This window comes from Gallus gallus, chromosome Z (assembly GCF_016699485.2).
Source record: "Gallus gallus isolate bGalGal1 chromosome Z, bGalGal1.mat.broiler.GRCg7b, whole genome shotgun sequence".
Taxonomy (NCBI): domain Eukaryota; kingdom Metazoa; phylum Chordata; class Aves; order Galliformes; family Phasianidae; genus Gallus; species Gallus gallus.
In genome coordinates, this window is record NC_052572.1 from 12,561,946 (window position 1) to 12,583,675 (window position 21,730).

At 40.2% G+C, this 21,730-nt stretch overlaps 1 protein-coding gene and 1 long non-coding RNA gene across 6 annotated transcripts in view; one reads left to right on the plus strand and one right to left on the minus strand.

Moving 5' to 3' along the window:
• Window positions 1–21,730, minus strand: part of LIFR (LIF receptor subunit alpha) — a 91,136-nt gene that overhangs the window by 9,841 nt on the left and 59,565 nt on the right. For all 5 annotated transcript variants that reach the window (XM_046905193.1, XM_046905192.1, NM_001396716.1 and 2 more), the window contains 14 exons: window positions 20,896–21,029; window positions 18,570–18,727; window positions 17,800–17,971; window positions 17,237–17,506; window positions 15,149–15,278; window positions 13,778–13,941; window positions 11,013–11,158; window positions 8,080–8,245; window positions 7,863–7,933; window positions 7,223–7,436; window positions 4,216–4,395; window positions 2,536–2,637; window positions 852–1,019; window positions 48–209 (listed from right to left, as the gene is read on the minus strand). In XM_046905193.1, the coding sequence (XP_046761149.1) occupies window positions 48–209; window positions 852–1,019; window positions 2,536–2,637; window positions 4,216–4,395; window positions 7,223–7,436; window positions 7,863–7,933; window positions 8,080–8,245; window positions 11,013–11,158; window positions 13,778–13,941; window positions 15,149–15,278; window positions 17,237–17,506; window positions 17,800–17,971; window positions 18,570–18,727; window positions 20,896–21,029 (2,237 nt within the window). The remainder of the gene's footprint in view (window positions 1–47; window positions 210–851; window positions 1,020–2,535; window positions 2,638–4,215; window positions 4,396–7,222; window positions 7,437–7,862; window positions 7,934–8,079; window positions 8,246–11,012; window positions 11,159–13,777; window positions 13,942–15,148; window positions 15,279–17,236; window positions 17,507–17,799; window positions 17,972–18,569; window positions 18,728–20,895; window positions 21,030–21,730) is intronic.
• Window positions 2,178–5,393, plus strand: LOC121108612. The gene is made up of 4 exons (XR_005843259.1): window positions 2,178–2,435; window positions 2,936–3,071; window positions 3,189–3,325; window positions 4,991–5,393. It is a non-coding gene; the product is annotated as an uncharacterized LOC121108612 (long non-coding RNA).

Genomic DNA, 21,730 nt, shown 5'->3' on the forward strand with positions numbered 1-21,730 from the left:
CAGCCCCTGTGCTAACTAACATTAGTGAATAGGGATATTCAACTTACAGTCTTCCTTTGTCACTACATAGAGGCTGTTTGGAGGGCTCAACCCACCAGCGGTGTAGGCTTGTAGGTCTAGCTGGTAACTTGTTTTGCCTTGAAGATCAAGTATTTTCAAAGACTTTTTTGTTAAGTCAGTGATATTCTTAACTTTAAGTTCTGGATTCCCTGTTTGTTTAGAATAAAGAAAAGCATACACTGTAAAAAAAGGATTCAGAGAGACACCCTCAGCATCAACAAGACTTTCTTTAAGTCAGCTTACTAAACCAAAGGAGCTGTTTGTATTAAGCAAAACCAAAACAGAGAATCCTGGTCATGGCACTTGGCTGTATGGCAGCAAACACCATAGCATTTTGCTGAATGTTTTACACTTGTGCCTGTTTTCTTAATTCAGTGTGAGACAGACTTCAGTGCTGTACAGGGATGTGTTTATAATATGGGTCCTGGTAGATACCCAATTAATATAGCCACATTAGTTCGCCCACATCTCTTCCACCCAAGACATCTGTACACAGGGAAATGTGTCACACTGACACTTAGACACTGTACAGCTCTGTGCCCTCGGCAAACACAGATGTTCTCCAGCTTTTGCCTTATATTAACGAACAACTGTGCTAATCAAACAAAGAGCTGATATTTCAAATGCCACTGTTACATATCAGGGGCCAACTGCCAACAATAACAGTGACTAATGCAACTGAACTATAATATCTTTTTTTTTTTTTAATGAAATTAAAATGAGGGGGAAAAAATTAAAAAAAAAAAACAAAACAAAACTTTGAGAAAGGGAATGACGATCTATAGATTTACCTGATTCCAAAAGCCTAGGCCTTAAGGCATCTTTTTCACCTTTTGCAAAGGAAAGCCGATATCCTTCTAAAAACCCCTGACAATCTTCAATAGACATGTCTTCCCACTTTACCAATATTGAATCTGAAGAAGTTTCCTCTACAGTAAAATTTGGTGCACGTTTTGGAGCTGTAGGAAGAATTAAGAAAGGAGAAGTTAGTCAGTAACGGCCTAGAGTTAAATGCTGAATCCATGCAAGTGTTGCATCAGTTTAATTTCAGGGCTGGCATGTTCAGCTTTCTCCTGAACACCTTTCCATGACTCTCAAAAACACCTGAACAGGTGACACTACAAAGACACAAGTACATTGGTCTCTCTGTTATTAATTACTGCAGCTTTATCTAATAACACCAGCTGGAAGAAAAAATCTTGTCTTGGGCAATGTTTTTACAGACCCATACACATAAATACCCTTATGCACATAACAAACTCCAAAAGATTGCATAAACATTCAGAGCATATGAACTATTTAGCTTTTAAAGGCTTTACGTTTGTGATTGCATAGCCTGTCTTCAAATTAAACAAACTTCACACTGATATCATTAAGTCTATCTCAGCTTAAAAGAACAGCCTTGGCAGGCATCACAGATGCCTACTGCAATTCCTGGAGCCTACTGAAAACATTACAGCAGGTGTTTTGTAAGGTCATATAACAGGACATAGTCTGATGTCAGACACTGACCTGTTACTATCTATCAGTGCTGAACTCATGTTTGAGAATGCATCTATTTTGCTTTGATGATTATCTGTCCTACAGAAAATTTGATGTTTAGAATAAACCTACGATATTTAGCAAAATGAATACCCTTATTTTCCCATGTCCAGTGCATTTTTATTATCCCATGCTTTTATCGTTTTATCTTGGAAGTTTCTAATTCTGCTGCAAATGCACACTGAAAAAGCTTCTGGGAGACTTCATTATTTTTACAGAAATGCAAATAGATGAAAGATGAGCTTCTGGTAAAATTTTCTCAATTTCACCTTCAGCTTTAGCAGTGAAACAAACAACAGTTTTTCCAAGGGATCAGATTAGTTCAGCAGCTCAGTTTTCCAAGCACACTCTTCCAGGAGAAAACACGCTAAACTTCAAAGTGAAATGGGTGCTGTAGCTACATTCCACACCGGAGATGTGATTGTAAAGAGCAAGGACAAATTCAGGCTCCCAGAAGTAGAAGGCATTCTAGTGTATCCCCAGGCAAGTAAGCTCACCCTCAGTCCGCGCCCCAAGAAGCAGAAATGAGTGAATTCAGTATGACAGGGAACTCATTATGACAGTAGCCAAGGAACCCAGTTCTCAAAAGTTTGCTTTGACTTGACAAGTTGTCCCCTCTCCTGCAGGAGGGACCACATCACTGAGGTTCACACTGTAACTATACCTTCAACTCCAAAGAACACTGTCTGCGAAGCAAATTTCTGCTCTGTGGTGGCAAACCCTAAGCCACAGTACAAGCCGGAGGATATAGAGCTGTTGCATGCTGAGAACTGGGGTGGACCAAGAAATATATTACAACTACGTACAGAGAACAAGCAGAAGTCGGTAGCACTGTACGACAATTTTAGTCTCAATCTTCTGCCAACACCAAGCTAAAAGCAGATACAGTTCAAACTCACTTTGCAAAGATCCTAAATGATAAAGTACACTTACGCAGCTCTTTCATATACCCAGTTATGTTTTTCAGTAACTGATATCCACTGGATTTGCAGCCATATAGTGAGAAGTTGTACCGCACGCCAGGTCTGAACAGAGCTGAAAGAGAAAAGCCACTAGTGAGAAAATCTCACTTATGGATACCAATGCTTCTAACTTTCACGTTGCACATGCTCACAAAAACGCATATTAAAGAAATGACAGCCTTAGACTGCAGCATTAGACACAAATACTGTTAGTCACAGTTTAGGAGCAGTAAGCAAGTCTGGCTCTTGGAGAAATTTTGTTTCTAAATGAACAGATTCAAAATAAGCTACTCAAATTGCATAAATTGCTCTTTCCATGAGGAAACACAAACTGAAGTTACTGAAACAATCCCTTTACTTTCCTCCCACAGCAGCCATGTAGATCCTGCCTCCTCTTTGGAAACAAAAACGTATTTTGAAATACACAGACTTACAGCAGCAATAGTGCAAAGGAAATTCAGAGAACTCTCAAAAGCGACACTGAAGCACTTTAGCAATGAACTCCAGGTCTGAAATGGCTCTACAGATAGTCATCAAACTTCTGCTTTGTATGTCTTTGATAAAGGCATACATGTTTAATACTACACTGTATAAATAATTTACAACTTCCTGTGATTCCTGCAGGTCAGTATTTTCAAGCTGAACCTCCATCAATCTTTTCCTAAACAAGCAGCCTCTGTAGACCACTACAGAAGTCAAGTGGGTTTTGCAGGAGTTCAGGTCCAGATGGAGAGACTCTTCTGGAAGGACCAAACACAGAGGTAAATGTGGCAGCTTGAGCCCAGCCCCCACAGCCTGTGAACTCTCACAGCACACTTCAAAAAGCATCACAGGAAAGAGTGCAGGATTTGAGCAGTGCATTTAGGACAGACACAGTATTGTCTGCTTAGAAAAACCAAGAGCTAGCCAGCACAAACAAAAACAACATGGACACAGCACTGTAACTGCAAGTAGGAAAGCATACTGCTCACCTACTAAATTCGCACCCACCCCAGCTTTTCTATGTACACAGTTTCAAATAGTTTTCTCTAATGGGAGCTTTATATAGCAAACGCTTCTAGAAAGTAAATATACATATTTACAGGGAACAGAATAAAAACTGACATCTTTCTTAGGTCTTTTCTTTTCTGCTTCTACTAGTCCCACAACAGCTGAGACTCATTTCTCCATCTCCCCACCAGCAGCTAGAGACCTGGAATGTGCCCCATTCCATGCAATTCTAACTGCTGAAAGTGATCCAACATATGGAGGTCACACTTAAAAAAAAATCTGCCTGATATAAAAACAATGCATTAGTCTTCCCCCCATCCTGAGCAGGGCTTTTTGTGTTTAGAATCTAAATACACCCCTGAACACTAATTAACAATTGTGTGTGATGCTGTAGCAGGATGCTGTTGGGTGTAGCTAGAAAACGTAATTTCAAAATAGTTAATAAATGCATGATGATAATAGTTTAGTGATGACTAGTATCTGGATTTGGTAAGGCTGCATAAGAAATTAAAAAAAAAAAAAAAAGCAATGCCAAGAAGAGGTTCATCTGTATACACAAGCACAGAGCAATAACCTTTGATCCACAGCATGGTACTGCTCTCACTTCACTTGCTACTCAGGCTCTGAACCAGAAAAACTCAAAAACTGATTTCTGACTTACCAGATTTTATCACTGCATCTGTTGTATTTGAAGGAAATTTCTGCCAGTCCACACTGCAGGGTTCCGACCCAGATGAATGACACCATTTTACTATATAGCCACAGGTCATGTTCGGGAAAGAATTCCAAGAAATATAAATTCCATTTCCCATTGCCACAGCTCGATCTGTTTTGACATTGTCTGCAACAAAGATGACAAAAAAATCCATCAGAGACCAGACGCTTATCTTCAGTCAAAGCTGAAAGAAAGCCTTCCAGACACAGCACAAAGGTTTTTTTAAACTGCAGTGATTTCTAGCAACGAGAAGTGCGCTCCTGGTACTATGAAATTTGAAGCAGCACACTCAGCTATGCTTTCTGAAGTGCTGGAAATCAAATGTAGCCTGCAGCAAATCCCACAGCCAGTCTTAAGTATGATGATGAGAAGTACTGCAGCTCAGGACTGGCTAAAAAAGCACTTTTTCAAGGTAAGGATTTACAGCAGATGGCAGGTTCAAATCTGACTTGACACCAATTTGGCAGGAGCCTGCAGCTATAAATTCCTGCTGTTATTTCGGCTAACAGTTTGCTTTGTGTTTCTGTCAGAGTGTCTTGCTGTCACTCACCCAACCACAGACATTTATTTTTCACTGAAAAACAACAGCAAAAGTTGAGTCCCTGGTGAACTTCACAGAGATTCCAGACTACCAAAGGCAAACAAATTTAGAAAAAAAACAACAAACCAAAACAAAACCTGCAATGCTTTTTGTTTACTTCTTTGTTTCTGATTTTTAAAGGTTTAGATGCCTCTGAACCAATCAGATCTGAGGATGACTTCTGATTCCTGCAGCTTCCCTCGCTGGCTGACAGATGGACCCTGCAGAGCTACGAGATGTTTTCCAAAGGCCATCGCAACAGCTGTGGCCCCACAACTGATCTTCAAAAACAATTTCAGGGTTTGAGTTTTTCCTTATTCAGTGTTCTCATTTATGCTCCCCACTGAGTCTATTATTTCATGTCATTAAATCCATAAACCATGAAAGGTTGAAGGGCAACAGCAGTTTTTAAAAAGCAGTGTTGTGATAACTTCACTCTCACAGACATGCTGTGAATGATGAAGGACTGCTTATCTCTAAAAAATATTAGCGTATAGCGAAGTGTACGCTCATTTTCTAGCTTGCTAGCTAGGCAAAAAAGACACATCTGGTTAAACAAAGACAAATCAACTCCAGAAGTCTTGTAATATTTTTCACTGAAAAATACTATGCATCCAATGAAATCACGCTTCTGTGATGCTGGAAGAGCATATTTGTAATTAGACTACTTTAGTTTTCCTACTGACATGAAAATTTCCTATTTTTACAGTGAGCACATACCCTCTAAAATGCTTAAATATACCACATTCAATATTATTTCCTGAGGCAGAAGACTAGAGTTTCACCCAGGGCAGTACTGCTCATTTTGATGTATTTATAGCTGCAATCTACAGCAGGAGAAACAACTACCATCAACTATAGCACTGCTGTAGAAGAGCAGTCTGTAACAGCCAGATTATGTGCTCTGAACACTGAACAGCACTTTTCACAGACAGCAACAAATTAATTAAGGCAGAGTATCCTCTGTTTGTGTTTTTGGGTTCCAGAAAACCTCAACAGATCTCAAGCCTCAGAGCCACTGCTCTCTTATGGACATTGAAAGCACTTACAGATTGCACACAGGAAGCAGCCAGAAAAGATGTTTGGGTAGAAATGTCATCCAGTTCAGTAAGTGACTCATCTTTCATGACTCTAGTCAGTGACTCAGACAATTCCTACACCAGCCTGGGAGCAAATCTTCAAGGAGTGCAAGTTGGGTAACACTGAGAAGAACCTTAGACACCCCAAGTGCTCATTACAAGAGAAAGCTACAAATGACTGCAAAGCTCCAGCTGCCATCAGCTGTCCCACACCACAAATCTATTACAGAGACCTCCCCAGCAACTAGAGTCTAGTGCTGGTACTGCATGAGGAAAGCTATAAAAGCATTTTTCTTCATTTAACTGTTCTGTACAATTACTTTTCCTTTCAGGAAGCAGAATAAGAAAATATTTTTACGTGTTGGTGCTTTGGAGAAGCAGAATAAACATTAGGAGCTATTATTTTCTTTTGCATAGAAACAAGTTCATTTTTCTCTCACTGCAGATCTCATTCAAGGCGTGCATCTTCCTGGCAGGAGATGGCATTTTCTTATCAGAGCCAGAGTTGTAGGAAGGACAACTGCGGTACCTGCTCTCTGAGTGGAGAAGGAGAAGCAGTACAACCTCTGCACAAAACAGTTAAAAGAGCCAAAAGTTTGGGCTATGGAGATCACACTCCTCCATGGGCTCTCAATAGCCACATGCTGTATCATCTGCTTCATAAGCTCAGGGTTAGGAGCAGAAAATCATTATCTGGCTCAGCTATCTCACTACACAAAAGCCCACAGCAAGAGTGGCAGTGTTTTAATTAGGAAGCTAAAGTCCTACCTTCTTTACAAACCCCAGCTCCCAGCACAAGGATGCCAACATTTTACCAGCCAGACCAATTAATATTCTCCTGCAGAGCTCAGAAGCATTGAACCAACAATTCCTCTCTTAAAAAGGCACACAACACCTCCAAATACCTATTCTGATTCTCTTCAGCATGTAACACTTCTCGGTATCTCAAAAAGAATGCATAGAAATAAATTGAGCTCCTTAAACATCAGAGAACTATGCTAATGCTTTGAACCTTCATCCTTGTTGCTCCTGGGAGGTCTCCAGAAAAGCAATAATGAGAGAGGCTGCAGACTATCAACCTTTTTGCAGAGAGCATAATTAATTGCAAAGACACAACCCTAAGAGCAAAGCAGCCATTTTTTTCCTCCCCCATGCAGTAGATTTGCCTGGGAAAAAGAAACAAAGACCAAATGCAAACAAGCAAAGCATGCTTCATCTCATTTTTCAATCATCAAACTTGCCAACATATTCCCCAAGCTATGAAGGTGCTAAATTCTCCTCTGGGAGCGCTCACCACTTGGAAGTTCAACGCTTGTTATCCTTGAAGGAGGAGATGAGCCGGCATGATTTTTGGCTACAACGCTAATTACACAGTCATTTCTTCCAAGTTTTATCTCAGTACTGTTTGAGGGCTCCATGACTTCTTTATACTCCAGTGATTTCTCTAGCAGGTAGCAGGACACTTCATAAGACACAATTTTTCCATTGGCTTCAGAAAGGGATAAGGGCTATGAACAGACAAAGAACACATTACAAAAAGAGAAGGAAGAAAGTTAAAGAAGACATAGGATAATATGATTCTAGCATCTCTGCCTTGTCTGAGGAATGCAATAGGACATCCAGTCAGAAAAGACAGTAACTCAAGTGTAAATTTGGAATTTAATTCAAAGGTTTCTAAGTTTTTCATTTCTACCTGGGGTTTACTAAAAATTAAACTGTTCAAGTGAAATGTTTCTCAATGTAAGTTTTAAATACAAAACTTCAGTAACTTCCATTTGGGGAAAAGTACTTTTTTCAATGGATTGTTGTAGAACAAGTTAAGAAAAACAGTCTGCTTTATTGACTATCAACTTCATTCATTTATAAATCTGTAGGAAAATGGATTTTCATGCTTAAATTACACCGTGTGTTAAAACTTTAAGTTTCCTATCTACCTTCCAGAAGATTCTTAGACTTTTTCCAGAAGGACTTCTCTCTCTCCAGATATCTGGTCCTCTGGTAGGAGCTACGATAAAGAAAGATATTCTTTGTCCAAGTTGCATTGTACACAATTTATTCTCTATTAAAAAGTTTGCTTTTTAGACAGCTAATTTAAAAAGCACATAGCTTCACAAGTTCACTCTTTACCATCAAAGAAACAGATAAACTTACGGGCTTCCAACGTTGTGTATTCCAATGTCCCACTCCAGTCACTCCATCTCCAGAAGTGGTCAGCAGCTGAACAGCGCACCCTGAACTGGTATTTGGTGTATGGGTGCAATGCATTCAGCTGAGCTGTGTAATTTGAGAACTTCCCACCAGGCATGGAGACATTGTGCTGTTAAGAATTGATAGAATTTTACTTGCTAAATATATATATATATATTTTTGCCTGTATTTTATGCTGGAAGTCAACACCTAAAAAAGGTTTTCCCCACGAATACAGACTGGAAAAATGCTGCATTCAAATTCTAGATAGCTGTTGCTTGTCTCACAGAAAGCAGCCTTCCCAAGGAGAGAAGGAGTATACAAACAGTGTGAGAATGTGACTATGCCTGGAGAGTATCAAAAAAATATTGAAACATATTTCCTATGCAGTCATCCTAAACAAAGGAAAAGAATTCAAAGCTCTGTCAAAATGAAGTTGTATGTTGCACAAAAATACGACATACACTCTCTCTGCTGCAATTGTTTTCTAAAAGTGTGAGCTTTCAAGAGGATAAGCTCTGCAGGCAAGAGCAGGCTGCTGCTTCCATCAACCCTCTTTACTTCCCCCTCTCTCCTGTGAGCAGGGAAGTGTTAGCTCACAAGTTCCACCAAGGTTTTGTCTCTGGTACTCAAAATCTGAACTGCCACCATGAGTGTACACAGTAGATAGGGTGGACAAAAGACTTACTCCTAAAGCATATTCACAAAGGCATTCTAAAGACAGTGCATCTGAGCAAGAAGCTTATCACGCAGCATACATACCAGACAGTCCTTTTCCTTTCAAAAGATAGTATCCAAGTAAAACCCAAGTGACTTCTGTTCACAGTTCTTACTACAGCACTAGTCTCTCCTTTTATTTAAAATGGTACAAGTCTATAGAGTATTTCTGTTTCAGGACTACTTAAAAAAAACCCAAAACCTAGGCATGGGAATGCGCTTTACTGAATCTAATTATAGCACATGTGCATCACAGCTGCCAAAACTGGACTCCCAGTGACTTTAAGCTGCAACTAATTGTGCATTTCTAAATCCAAATGACAACTTGAAGAATATAAAAATGCCAACAATTTCTCGTACAGATGGAAAAGCTTCTGAAAACATCCTCAAAATGCCATGTAAATACCCATAACAATTTCACAGCTACTTTTTTTATTACAGAGAACTCTTGGAGGTTTTTTATGAAGCAACCAAAGACAATGTGACAATGCTGTAAGAGCTTCTACCAAGCTGTGCACTGTGTTTCAAAATATCTGTAATGGAGAGCTCTGATACAGGTGCAGTGAAGCAAACTGCTTTGACAGTGTATGACTTTATCACCCTCCACTGCCTCAGATTACTGACCTGGTAGCAGCATTCATAGGCAATTATGCACTCTGAGCTTCAAACAGTGTAATTCAGGCTAGACAGAACCGTGCAAAACTACTTTTTGGCATTATAAGCTGAGCTGAGGGTCGGTGATGCTCAGACACTTGTTTCCACTCCTGACTTCAGCAGAAGCACTTACTGCTGGGAGCAGAAAATGCAGGCAACTGTGGGTAACGGTATCTGCAACACCAAAATCCAATACAGCTCATTGGTCAGCGCTTTTATTTACATCTAAAAGTGAGTTAATTCCTCTGATAATTCCCAAGGTATCTGATTATCTCTGCAGTACTTAGTATCTGAGTACTGCTAAACACGTCACTACAGAGAATATAGACAAGCTTATGGCTTCCACAGTCCGTAAATGCTTTAAAAATGTTTTAAAAATGAGCATGTATTTATTACTACCCTATTATTTTAGAGAACACACATAAAATTAGTATGTTCACTGTCAACTGCTTCACTTCTGTGGCTTGAGTGACGTTGTACAATTTGCTACTAAATGTAATTCGGTAAGAGAACACTCGTGCTACAAACAACCTGAGGAACAAGCACTGATAAAAAGCAGTCTGTGAGGTTAATGTGCTCACAACATAAGTTCAGGCTCTTTTTTCAGGCCGGGTAATTCAGTCTACCTGAGCTGGTCAGAGATACTCCATCTGAATGTGCAATTACAGAAATTGGAGGTAATCCTGAGGCCAGCTGAACAGGCGGCTCTGCCATTAGACTTCCCCACTAATACAGATCACCCACACACTACTTCAGGCAATAAGGAAGAAAGGGATATATTCCCACCACCTACACTTGGCAGCTGATGCTGATGTCTAACTCAGTGCCTTAAGCTCCTTTGACGGTTAGCAGAATAAATATGCAGCACCAATCAGTGACAGAACACCAGTGCTGGGCAGTAGCTGGAAGGAAGCCTGAATACTGGAAATCCAAACCCCACCCAGAATCACCACCTCCTCTCCGGCTGCAGAGGTCTTCACTAAGGATTACCTACTGATATGCCAGTGGGATGATCTCTCCCTACCCTGCCTCTGCCCCAGTGACATATGAGCAGGTTTAGCGACTCTATTACAGTCATACACATGCCAATTGCTAACAGCAAGCAAATGGAATGTTCTCTGAGGAAAAAGGAGGGAAAAAAGAAAATCAACTACAGATTACTAGAGGCAATCAGAAACAACTCTGTGGGACAGAAGCAAAACTGGAAAGAATGTGCAATAGTACAATTTGCAGCATAAAGGACAGACTGCAAGGACTGTTACTCAAAGGGTGGGCAAAAGAACCATGCATGAAGGCATGAGTGTATCTTCTTGAAGTGCAAAATAATACTGTAGCTACACTGACCTTCCCTTAAGCTACTTAAAAACAAGCAAAATAAATTACAGCAGGCAACAATGAAAGTGAGTAGAACTTTCTCTAATTGTACTAGATAAGCTCCTAGCCATTCCTGCATTAAGATGATTAGAATGAAGATATGAAAAAGATCAACATTTGAGCCAAGAAAATCCGCTGAAAATAATACTTACCAGTTTTTGCTCAGAGTGGCCACTGCTGATTTCTATTTCACACAGAAGCCTGATCTCAGCAAAGCTGCCATTTATAAACCAACGCAGATGGACACTTGTGGAGCTGTTCCCAGAAGCAGTTAACTTCTCTGGAGTTTCTGGATTAACTTTAAAATTAAAGAAAAAACGTTTATTCTAAGAAAAAAAAAAACAACACATTAATCTCAGATTTAAAAAAAAAAATGCGTTTTGAAAGATTGAAGAGAATCAGAAGAATGAATAAATTATCCAATTAGTACTTAGGGCAGCTGGTGCTACAGAGGCACCTGCAAACAGCCTCGCTCCTGACGCACTTCTCAGTTATTAAACATGGAACCAGATTTACTTATGCTGAGTGTTGCTGGCATACACAATGAGGGGTTGGAGATGCAGAAAAACAGTTAGCCTCCTAGCTGTTTTACCAAAAGAGTGAAACATGGGCTATTTCAGAGGACTACATGGACACATAAAATTCACTGAATTATGGGAACCTGGCAAGTTAGAACTCAAAATCTGCAGACCTCTCCACCTCCCCCTGTCCAAAACTCCCTTCATGGAGCTTTTGTGGACTATTCAATACTGCTACTCAGGGCTGTTAGACAAAATAAATCTCCACTGCTGGAATTGCTCCAGTTACCCTTGAGCAAATATGTGCACGACATTGAGAATTAAGTGTACAGCGAGAGAAAGAAAGGAAAGGAAACAAATGGAAAACAGCAGTCAAACTGACTGGATAAAAAACAGCCCAGTTTATCATTAACAGAAATAAGTTACACCAAAGTAACCTGACTATGTATTCCTACAGTTCTAGTCTCAGGCTACTTGTCATTAGGAGATGAAAATAAATGAGCCATCTTTAACTGCAACTGAGTTTTACAGAGTGGATGGCTGAAAGCTATACACCCTAGAAACTGAATCAACAGCTGTAGTGTGGTTGTGTGGAAAAGGACAGGGAAGAAAGTCAGCATGAGAAAGGTGACCATCTTCTCCGCCTCTTTGTTTACACCATGAGTGCAATGAAATAAGTTCACAACAGCAGATGATCACAGCTATATGCTTATTATCAACAGTAAGCAATGCTCTTGCTAGTTCCTTTCTGCATTGCCTTTTTATGCTCCAAATGCTGCCAGTGTGAGCCTGTAGAATATTTTGCCCTTACAGCAGATACTGAAGTACAAAATTATAGAATGGCCTAGGTTGAAAGGGACATTAAAGATCACCAAGATCCAACCCCCCTGCAGTGGGCAGGGTTGTCAGCCACCAGATCAAGCTGCCTGGGGCCCCATCCAACCTGGCCTTGAATGCCTTCAGGGATGGGGCATCCACAGTTTCTCTGGGCAAACTGTGCCAGTGCCTCACTGCCCTCTAATAAAGAATTTCTTCATAACATCTAACTTAAATCTCCTTTCTTTCAGTTTAAAGCCATTTACCCTCATCTTATCACTAACAGACTGTGTAAAAAGTCACTCTCCCTCTTAGTTATAAGCTCTCTTCAAGTACTGGAAGGCCGCAGTGAAGTTTCCCCAAAACCTTCTCCTTTGCCAAGCTAAACAAGCCCCGGTTGCTCAACCTTTCTTCATAGGAGAGGTGCTCCAGCCCTTTCATCATCCCTGTGGCCTCCTCTGGACCTGCTCCAACCGCTTTGCATCCTTCTTGTGCTAGAGGCCGCAGGCCTGGACACAGTACTCCAGATGGGGCTCCACAAAGCCAGAGCACTTCCTTCACCCCTACTGGTCACCCCTTGTTTGATGCAGCCTAGCATACTGTTAGCCTTCAGAGCTACAAGTGCATAATGCGGCCTCATGTTCAGCTTTTTATCCATCAGAACCCCAAAGTCCTTCTCCACAGAGCTGCTCTCAATGAGCTCTTCTCCCAGTCTGTAGATATATCTGGGATTGCCCTAACCCAAGTGCAAGACCCTGCCTTTGTCCTTGCTGAAGTTCTCATGGGCCCCCTTTTTGATCCTGTCCAGGTCCCTCTGGACAGCTTCCTTTCCTTCACTTGTGTCAGCTGTTCCGTACAGCTTGATGTCATCTGCAAACTTGCTGAGGGTACACTCAATCCCATCATTTATGCCACTGATGAAGATATTAAAGGGTACTGGTCCCAAGATGGATCTCTGGGAGACACCCCTCGTGACCAGTCTTCACCTGGATATACAGCCATTGTTTGCAGCTACTCTCCGGCTGCAAACATCCAACAAATTATTTATCCACCAAATAGACCGGCCTTTGAATCTCTTCAACTCAGAAATAAAGATACGGGCAGGACCATGTCAAAGGCCTTGCACAAGTCCTGATAGATGACATCAGTTGCCCCTTCTTTGCCCACTGAAGCCACTGCTCCATCACAGAAGGTCACCAGCTTGGTCAGGTATGATTTGCCCTTGCAGTTCACACAGTTACAGCCAAATTTTAATTGCTGATTTGTAATAGAATATGAAGAAACACATAAACAGCAGCTGCTTATTATTAGATCACAAGCAGTATTCATGCATACAGCAACGTATACAGCCTAGTAGTACTGCATAAGAGTACATACAGTACAGGCATCTCCTGTACACCCTATCTTTGCCTTAGGACATGTGCTAAGCTTTCTTAAGTTCAAATCACAAAATGAGTAAAAAAACTTGTGACAACAAAGCAAAACAATCACAAGCATACCATGTCAGTGTTCTTCCAAGCACCAAACAAACCTTTAGTGTGTAGTAAACACATCTCTTTGCCTTCAAAACTCTCAAGGCTTACCTCTCTGATTTAAATCAACCAAAAGTGATGCCTCTGTTTGTCCAATGGGATTGGAAGCTCCTAATATGAAACTGTAGGTTTTCTGATCAGCCAGAACTGGAAAGCCACAAACATGCTTTTTCTTCATTTCATTTACTTCACAGGAAACATTTTTACCAGATATACTAGAAAGTATAAAAAAGGGGAACCAATATTATTTTTGAATAAGGTAATTTATAGCAACAGTTAGAAGTCTAGACTAAAAATACAGTAAGACATAATGTGTTCATTAAAACACATGGCTTACAGAATGACTTGGCTGCAAAGGCGTATCTAACACCACAATACAAGTTAAAGTAGCATCAGTTATGACTTGTCCTGTTCTCACATGAAACTCCCCTCTTTCACTAGCATTAACATTTCCATCTTCTCACTTCTCAAAAGCCTGGAAAACAGGTAGGTCCTGTAAAACCACCTCACAAGTCGCAACTAAGACTCTTATTTGAAGTATCTTTGTTCAGATCAGCATACATTTGCATGGAAGAGTGTTTCTGATTGCTTTCTGTGCTAAGGAAATGTAACATACGTAACATCTTTCTATCAGCCTTGTCTAACTTAAACTAAGATTTGTTGCCTAGGATACATCCACTAGTCCCAGCCATTTCTAAATCGAAAGCAGGCTGGTAATACCTAAGACCAGAGCTACATCTTCAGGGGTAAAAAACAGATTGACTGTGTCTAGCACATAAGGCAAACTAGTGAGACATCAGCCTTTACTTTTCTCTGGATGATGATACCAGTGTCATTTCTCATTTCCAATGTCTTCCAGGTAACACACACTCTGCTTGCTCTACACAGTCCAGCTTATAATGCTGGGAGGAGAATGGGACTAGGTTTATCGATATTCTCCTTAGTAATATTTAGGAAATGCCCCCTGGTCTGTCTTACAATTACTCCTCAGTAAGTTTCTGTCTTCCTGCATAACAGAAGCTCAGTAAATATCTGAAAGATGATCTGACACAGGTTGCATTGGAAAAAAAGGAGTATTTGACTCCTATAGTCTCCTGGTATTCTCATATTGGTCTTATCCACATGTTGGCAGTAGTCTGACAGAATAAGCCCTTTATTTTGTCATTAGTCCATAACAGTGTAAGTCTTGGGAAAAATCATCTCCAATTCTCATTGCAATTTTGCAAAATGAGGCTCCTATAATTTTGTTTTTAGAGTTCAGTTCCAACTTCCACAAAAATATTTCAGGCTCCAAACAATGAAGACTTTATGTCATATAAGGAGGCATGGAACAGTTAGTCACAGGCAGCAAAGGATGTATTCTAGTTCTTTCACTCTTTCTTTCTTTCACCTTTTCACTCCTACAATGCTGAATGGTTTTACCTTTCAGTTAAACTGTACTTTGTTCCTCGTGCTTTGTATAGTCCAGTGGCTCTACCTGGTTTCCAGGTGCATTTTATTATCACAAAGTTGGATGTTTCACAGCTCAGGCCTTTGGGAGTATCAGGGCCATCTGTAGCATAAAATAAAACCAAAACAGTTAGACAAAGTATTCCCATCCGAATTTGATAAGTGAAACTGCGACACATGCTTAAATGAACAAATAAAATGAATTATTATTATCAGCCCCAACTAATCTACACTTGCCTCTGGGCTCCTAAATGCGTAGGTAAGCTGATAAACCCTGTGTTCACAAGCTCCAGGCTCTGATTTGGAAGTGCTTCACTAAAGCTCTGTCAAGGCATTTACAAAACTGCAAGTATCAGTTTAACAATGAAACAGTTTAGGAATTTTTCACGTGCCAGCTCCATGACTGCTTTGCATTCTCCAAGCAAGTCATGTCAAAGAGATGTTTCCCCTGGCAAGAATTTGATCCCAAATTCAAAAACTTAAGCAAACCATGATTCCCTCATTCTTTTCACTGTTGCTTTGAAAGCGCCCATCTTCTCCTTTTAAAGCTTGTTCTTCTCTCCTGTACTACACCACTGTTGACTGCCTTCTTGGAGAAGATGGACAGTACTGCCAACACAGACAGGGTAATCAGGCTGACGTGAGGTAATGCACAGCCTCACTTCAAGTCTCACACACTCCTCCCCAAATTGTACCTCAGTAGTATCCATGAAGCTGCCATATAGAAGGAAAATAACAGGAGACAACAGTGGCAGGGGTTAGTTCAGACTAAGAAGAGTAAAAGGCAAAGAAGAGTTAACATTTACTCTGCCAGGTTTAGCATTAACTAAAATGGTGTGGATATACATTCATTTCATCTACTTTCTTTTCTCCTAATCTACCTCATCAGGAAGAGTATTCTAGCAAGTCTTACTTCCCACTAAGCAGCTACACTGGCAAGTACAAGAAACACTGGCAGGACACAGACTTCACTACAGCCTAGCTCTTCAGAAAGTACTATAGAATAATCCTAGAAGATTATCACAGTCTTCATTCACTGAGCACTGATTATTTATGTGGAAGGTTCTTCCACAAAAGCAAACAGCACAGATAACATAAAAATTGCATCTCACTGAGATGTCATTAAAGGCTGGATTCTGTTTTGCATTTTCTAACACAGAGAGAATATGCAAGAAGACACAGACTTTCAAAAGATACATGCTGGAGTTGGAACACACTTTCAAAATGAGCTCCTCAGTCCTTAGGATTCTAAGTTCCAAGGTGGATGCTTGCAATGGAAAACTGGAGCTATTGGAAGATGGCAACTCTTATAACCATTGTGGTGAAAACACACAAAACTCCAAGGTTTATTAATTAATGGGATGAAGAAACAGATAATTTCAATAGTTTGTTTCAAAAGGTAGCTGCATCTGGAAGAGATTTCTGAGGCTGGCAAAGATACACAGAAAAGATGCACGGTGCTACAGCATCTTTAAAGAAAATATTAAAAGAATATTTAGAAGATTTCCCAGGGAAAATTAAATGTCAGCCAACTTCTCTCACTGTAATTAGCTCCCAGGAAGTTACTGCCCTGGACGAGCATCTGTTGTTGCTTCAGGCATAACTGTTTCCTTGCTTTTGTTTGACTGGTTGGTAAATTAGTCTTCACTTACAATTCTTGCTCTTACTCTTACCTTTATTAGGAACAAATTGAAATACATGTTTGTCAAAAGTAACAAAAAATGAGGACTAATCTTTGAATGCTGAAAAACTACTAAGTATTACAGATAATGAAGAACTGCCTTAGGAAAAGAGATCCATAAGCAAATACACAATGTGGGGGTTCTAGGAGACCCCCACAGGTACTCACTGGGTACCCCCCAGCCCTCACCCTCACAGCCCTGGCATCTTCTCCATGTGCTGGAGTTTCCACAATGAAATTAATCATATGAGTAAAATCCCAGTTTATCCTCATAAACCAAAAGCTAGGGAATAGCAAGAAAGCCACTACAGCATGTTTCCTAGCAGACCTGAGAGTCTCAAGAGCATTTCCTTGAGGTTAGTAAACATAATTACACATACATCCTACAAACAAGACAGCTCCATCCATCCAATCTTCAGACATTGTGCACACTATATTTGTCCCACTGGCACTTGAAGCATTGGCATTTAGCACTCTGATTGCACTGCTTCGACTGCTCAGACGTATTAGTGGGTAATCTTTTGCTCCATATGACATCCGTTGTATCTGCTGTCCTTCTTTATGGACACAACAAAATGTCACATTTGAACCCACTGCCACCACAGTGTCCTGAGGAAAAAGTCCACTTCCACTGGGCTCAGTATCTTTTCCTATCAGAGAAGGAAAAAACAAAATTGAAAGAAAAAGCACAAAACAAACAAACAAAAAAGCAAAAACAATTTGCTATAAATATGCTGCCAGTCAACTAAAACTTAACTTGGGAGTACACCAGTGCAACCAAATCAATGTTTATATGGTTTCATTTACCAATAATTAAATATTTCTCTATTTAAAATACCCCCAACAGCGGTGAGTCATTACAGCCTTAACACTTTTCCTCTGAGTTTGCCTTAGTTTTCATAAAGTAATTAAAGTCTATGTGGTGCTAATGGAACATACATACCAGGAACTACTACTCGGCTCCAGGCACTCCAATCCTTGGGGCCATCAAATTGTGTTATATTAATATAATGGCGAATCCTCACATGATGCGATGTACATTCCAAAGGCATATCTGACTTCCAGTTCCAAGAATGAATGATGTCTTCATGGATCAGTTTTGAATTGTAAGTTTCCTGCAAAGTTTTCCCCCCAAAAAACAAAGAGTTTGTGAATAGCTGTTAGCAAAGACATATAATTTTACAGCTGTCAACCAAATGGGAAAATGAGTGAAGTTAATAATAAACTTGCAGTAGATGGTTGCAGTGTTTCATTTAACTTTCAATTGCCCTGTGAATTTACTTGGGCAAGGGTCTAAGATGCTAAACAGCCCATTAGCCAGGTAAACCACCAGCCAGAAATACCAGAGGACAGACATTTGAGGGAGAGGAGGCAGCTTGCTGTGCGTTTCAAAAGGTATATATTGTATCCCAGTATTCAGCGCCTCCTCCGTGTTCCAACTTTTCCAGCATGAATCTCTTGTAAATTTTAGCCTTAGAATACATATTTCATTTTCTTTCCTTTTCTTAAAAAAAAAAAAAAAAAAAAAAAAAAAAAAAAGTAATAGAGTTACAAATCAGGTTAGAAAAACTGGTGATGTTGTTTTCTAAACTCTGGTTAAATTTAGAAGGTACTGTGACCTCAAGATATCTACTGATGAATGCAGTTGACCTCCTACAATACTGGAGACAAAATCTGCATGTTTATTTTTCGTAAAGGATGAAAAGGACTTACTCGTGTGACATTGTTTCCATTCCGGAGTACCTCAATCTCCCAAGAGGCATCCAGTCCATATGGGAAGGCTGATCCATTATCACTCCACTTCAGAGTTAATGTGAAAGTTGAAAAGTCAGGTGTTAAACTAAGAATGCGTGGAGCGAGTGGAACAAATGCTTATAAGAGAGAGTGGGAAAGAAAACAAGAACAAACATATTCAAATTATTAGTCAGCAACACCAGCCCTACAGGTGTTTAACAGACACGTTTCTGCTCTGAACTGGCTAGTAGCGATACAAACATGTAACTCAACTTCTGTGATCAGAACAAGATGTGCTCTGTCATTACTTGAGCAGAAAAGTGCTGAGGACAGCACAGGTGCTGATGAGTCACCAGGTAGCAGTTTCTTGCAGAAGTGTAATTCAGTGATCATGAATTGACTCTTCCTAACGTGTAGCAAGGTAGGCATTGCATCTTTCACAACTTTCACTCCATGCCACAGAGATAAAGTGTACTATAGAATTGAAGTGTACGTAAGAATACAAGAAGAGAGGAGGATGTAAAATCCACCAAAGAAAGAAGAGGGTTTTAGAAACAAGCAGGAAAGAGGTGACTCAACAAAAGTGAGAGCAGAGAAGTAGGAGAGCAGAAGCACAGCATGGAAGAAGTTCACATGAAGCTCTGGAGAGGATCATGAGGAATATGATTTTAAGATACAAGAAATAGGGAAGGCATGGCATGGTGATAGAGACATGACAGGGAGATTAAACAGAAGCATCTCATCTACAAATGGGCTGTGGTGAAGCAAGAGGCTGAAAGGCGAGGGTTATAGCAGTTCAGATGGAATTGGGCCTGGTGCAGGATAAATCTAGTTTTTCAAATGCCTGATTTATTCAGCTTGGGTCCTGGCCAAGGCTCTGAGGGCTTGCAACATGTTCAGCATGATTAACATGCTACCCGGGATGTCTTGTGAAGAACCTGAAGGGGTCCTCCTACCTAGAGTCACACACATGCTGGGGAACCCAATCCATTCCCCACATATTTTTCAGTTCTGTTTTGTTCACGTTTCCTAGCAGCTCTCAGTGGAGGAGAAAACTGAGCTATGGATAAGAAGGGCTGGTGAGTTCAGATTTTGGCTGCATTAAAAAGTATGGAGGCTAGCCAGAACCAAAGACTAAATTATGAGTAAGTGGGTCAGATTGCCAATGCCAATCTTCACCTTACAGCTGAGGAGCTGAGATGATCAGTGAAGTTGCTGCTGGAAGTGAAGAAGAACCAGAAGACGTAATCTGAAGGAAAAATTAGCTGTCTACTAGTTCAAGTTCTGCTTCTGGAAGAAATGCTTGGAAGCAGCTAGGGCTGTTAAACCTGATTGATAGCAAACAGTGGAGTCGGAAATACACAACACAATGCCAGTGGCTAAAAGTACTGGAGCAGATTACAAGGCAGTGGTGTTGAGTAACTGTTATAGTTACAATACAGCTACAGAGAACCTGGAAGAACACGTACTTGAAACTCTAGGGAGAGAGGTTGTGGGCATACATATTGAATGAGATAAGGGGATCTCCTTTTGAACACTGGACACCAAGATCAGTGAAATTTCCTCAGAGCCAAGCGAGCCACAGTACTGTCATCAAGGTAGGAAGCAATTTAAAGTAGGGCACCACTGCCTCAACTTACAGATGCTTTCTTGCTTTCTTCCATCTTTGGGAGAAAGTAGGAAAAAGTCTGTTCTATTAAACTATGACTCCAATAGGATGCAGCAAAGGTGCGAAGTATAGGTATCTTTGCTGAGTTTCATATAAATTCAAATGGAATGGACAATTTCAGCATATATTAAGAAAATATGAGCTTGTCATGAATGATGCTTGATATAAGTGATCTTAAAACATTGCCTAGTTGTGGGAATAAACAACTTAATTCTGTACTGGTTCAGTATTTGAGAAGGGAGAACAGGCACTACGAATTTTAATCTGCCTTCTCCCAGTCAAGTCTGAGCAAATGTACTCTATGCTCCATGTAGGTACTTCAGAATGTAAACCAGTAACTATTCTACAAATCCTTTCTAATTTGCAGCAAAGAAAACAAGGACACAGAGTGATTAGCAGGATCTAACAACATTGGGCTTTGTTTTCTCCTCACATTTTGCCCTTGATTTCTCTGTGATGAGGAGGTTCAGGGTTTTTTCCCCCAGAGGGAGGAGAAACAACAACCCACTATGTATGGCTAGATTCATCTGGACTCATTAGCATTCTACATACAGGAACACTGACAAAGAAAAATACAAGCATTTATACTTTACAGCATTCTACACATATTATGAACGTCTGAAACCTGACACTTACAGATGTCTTTCTTGTGAATTTCAAAATGTCTAGTAGCAAAAGCTGTTCCAGAAATGCTGTATGTGGTTATTTTCACAGTGGTGGAGCTCTCTGGGACTGGAATCTCGACTCTCTCCTCCTTAGTTTTAAAACACCTTGAAAGGAGGTCACAGAAAAGACAAAGAGGATTAAGCAGGTATTTCAGTTGATAGGAAGTTGAGACAAGTCATGTATCTAGAATACTAACAAAACACTAATTCTCTGAAATGTAACAAACAGAACTCCGTATCAAGTATGTCCATGAAGGACTTGCAGGGGCTTTGGTTAGCATCAGATTAATAGACACTCCTCTTCCTTCAAGCCACTTTCATCATAGTGGTAGACCATGCACTAGTTGTATAATGTGGCCATCCAGTTGTTAAGAGAACACATCAAAGTGAAAAACTGACTTTTTAACCACAAGACACATTTCTAAAACATACAGTTGCCACAAATCAGTATTTCAAAACAATAAAAAAAAAAAAAAAAGCAAAACTCAACAGTTTTTTCCTTACATTTCCTGACTCTCTCTCTCTCAATTTCTTTCCAGAGGGATGGCACGTGGATGGAAACAGTATGTTCACCCACCTGTGACCCCACCTCAAAACAAATCGGCTAGCAGGGGAAGAACGGAGTGCAAGGGAGAGAACTACTAAGATTCCAGATGGAAATGCAGTCTGCACACAGTGTTTGTGCAGTGCTCAGCACAATGTGATCTGGCCTTTGTCTAAAGGTCGTAGATACATACATAAAACAACAATGTGTGGGTCAAGTTCCTTTGCTCATAATTATTGATATGCAACTAGAAAGGAAAAAA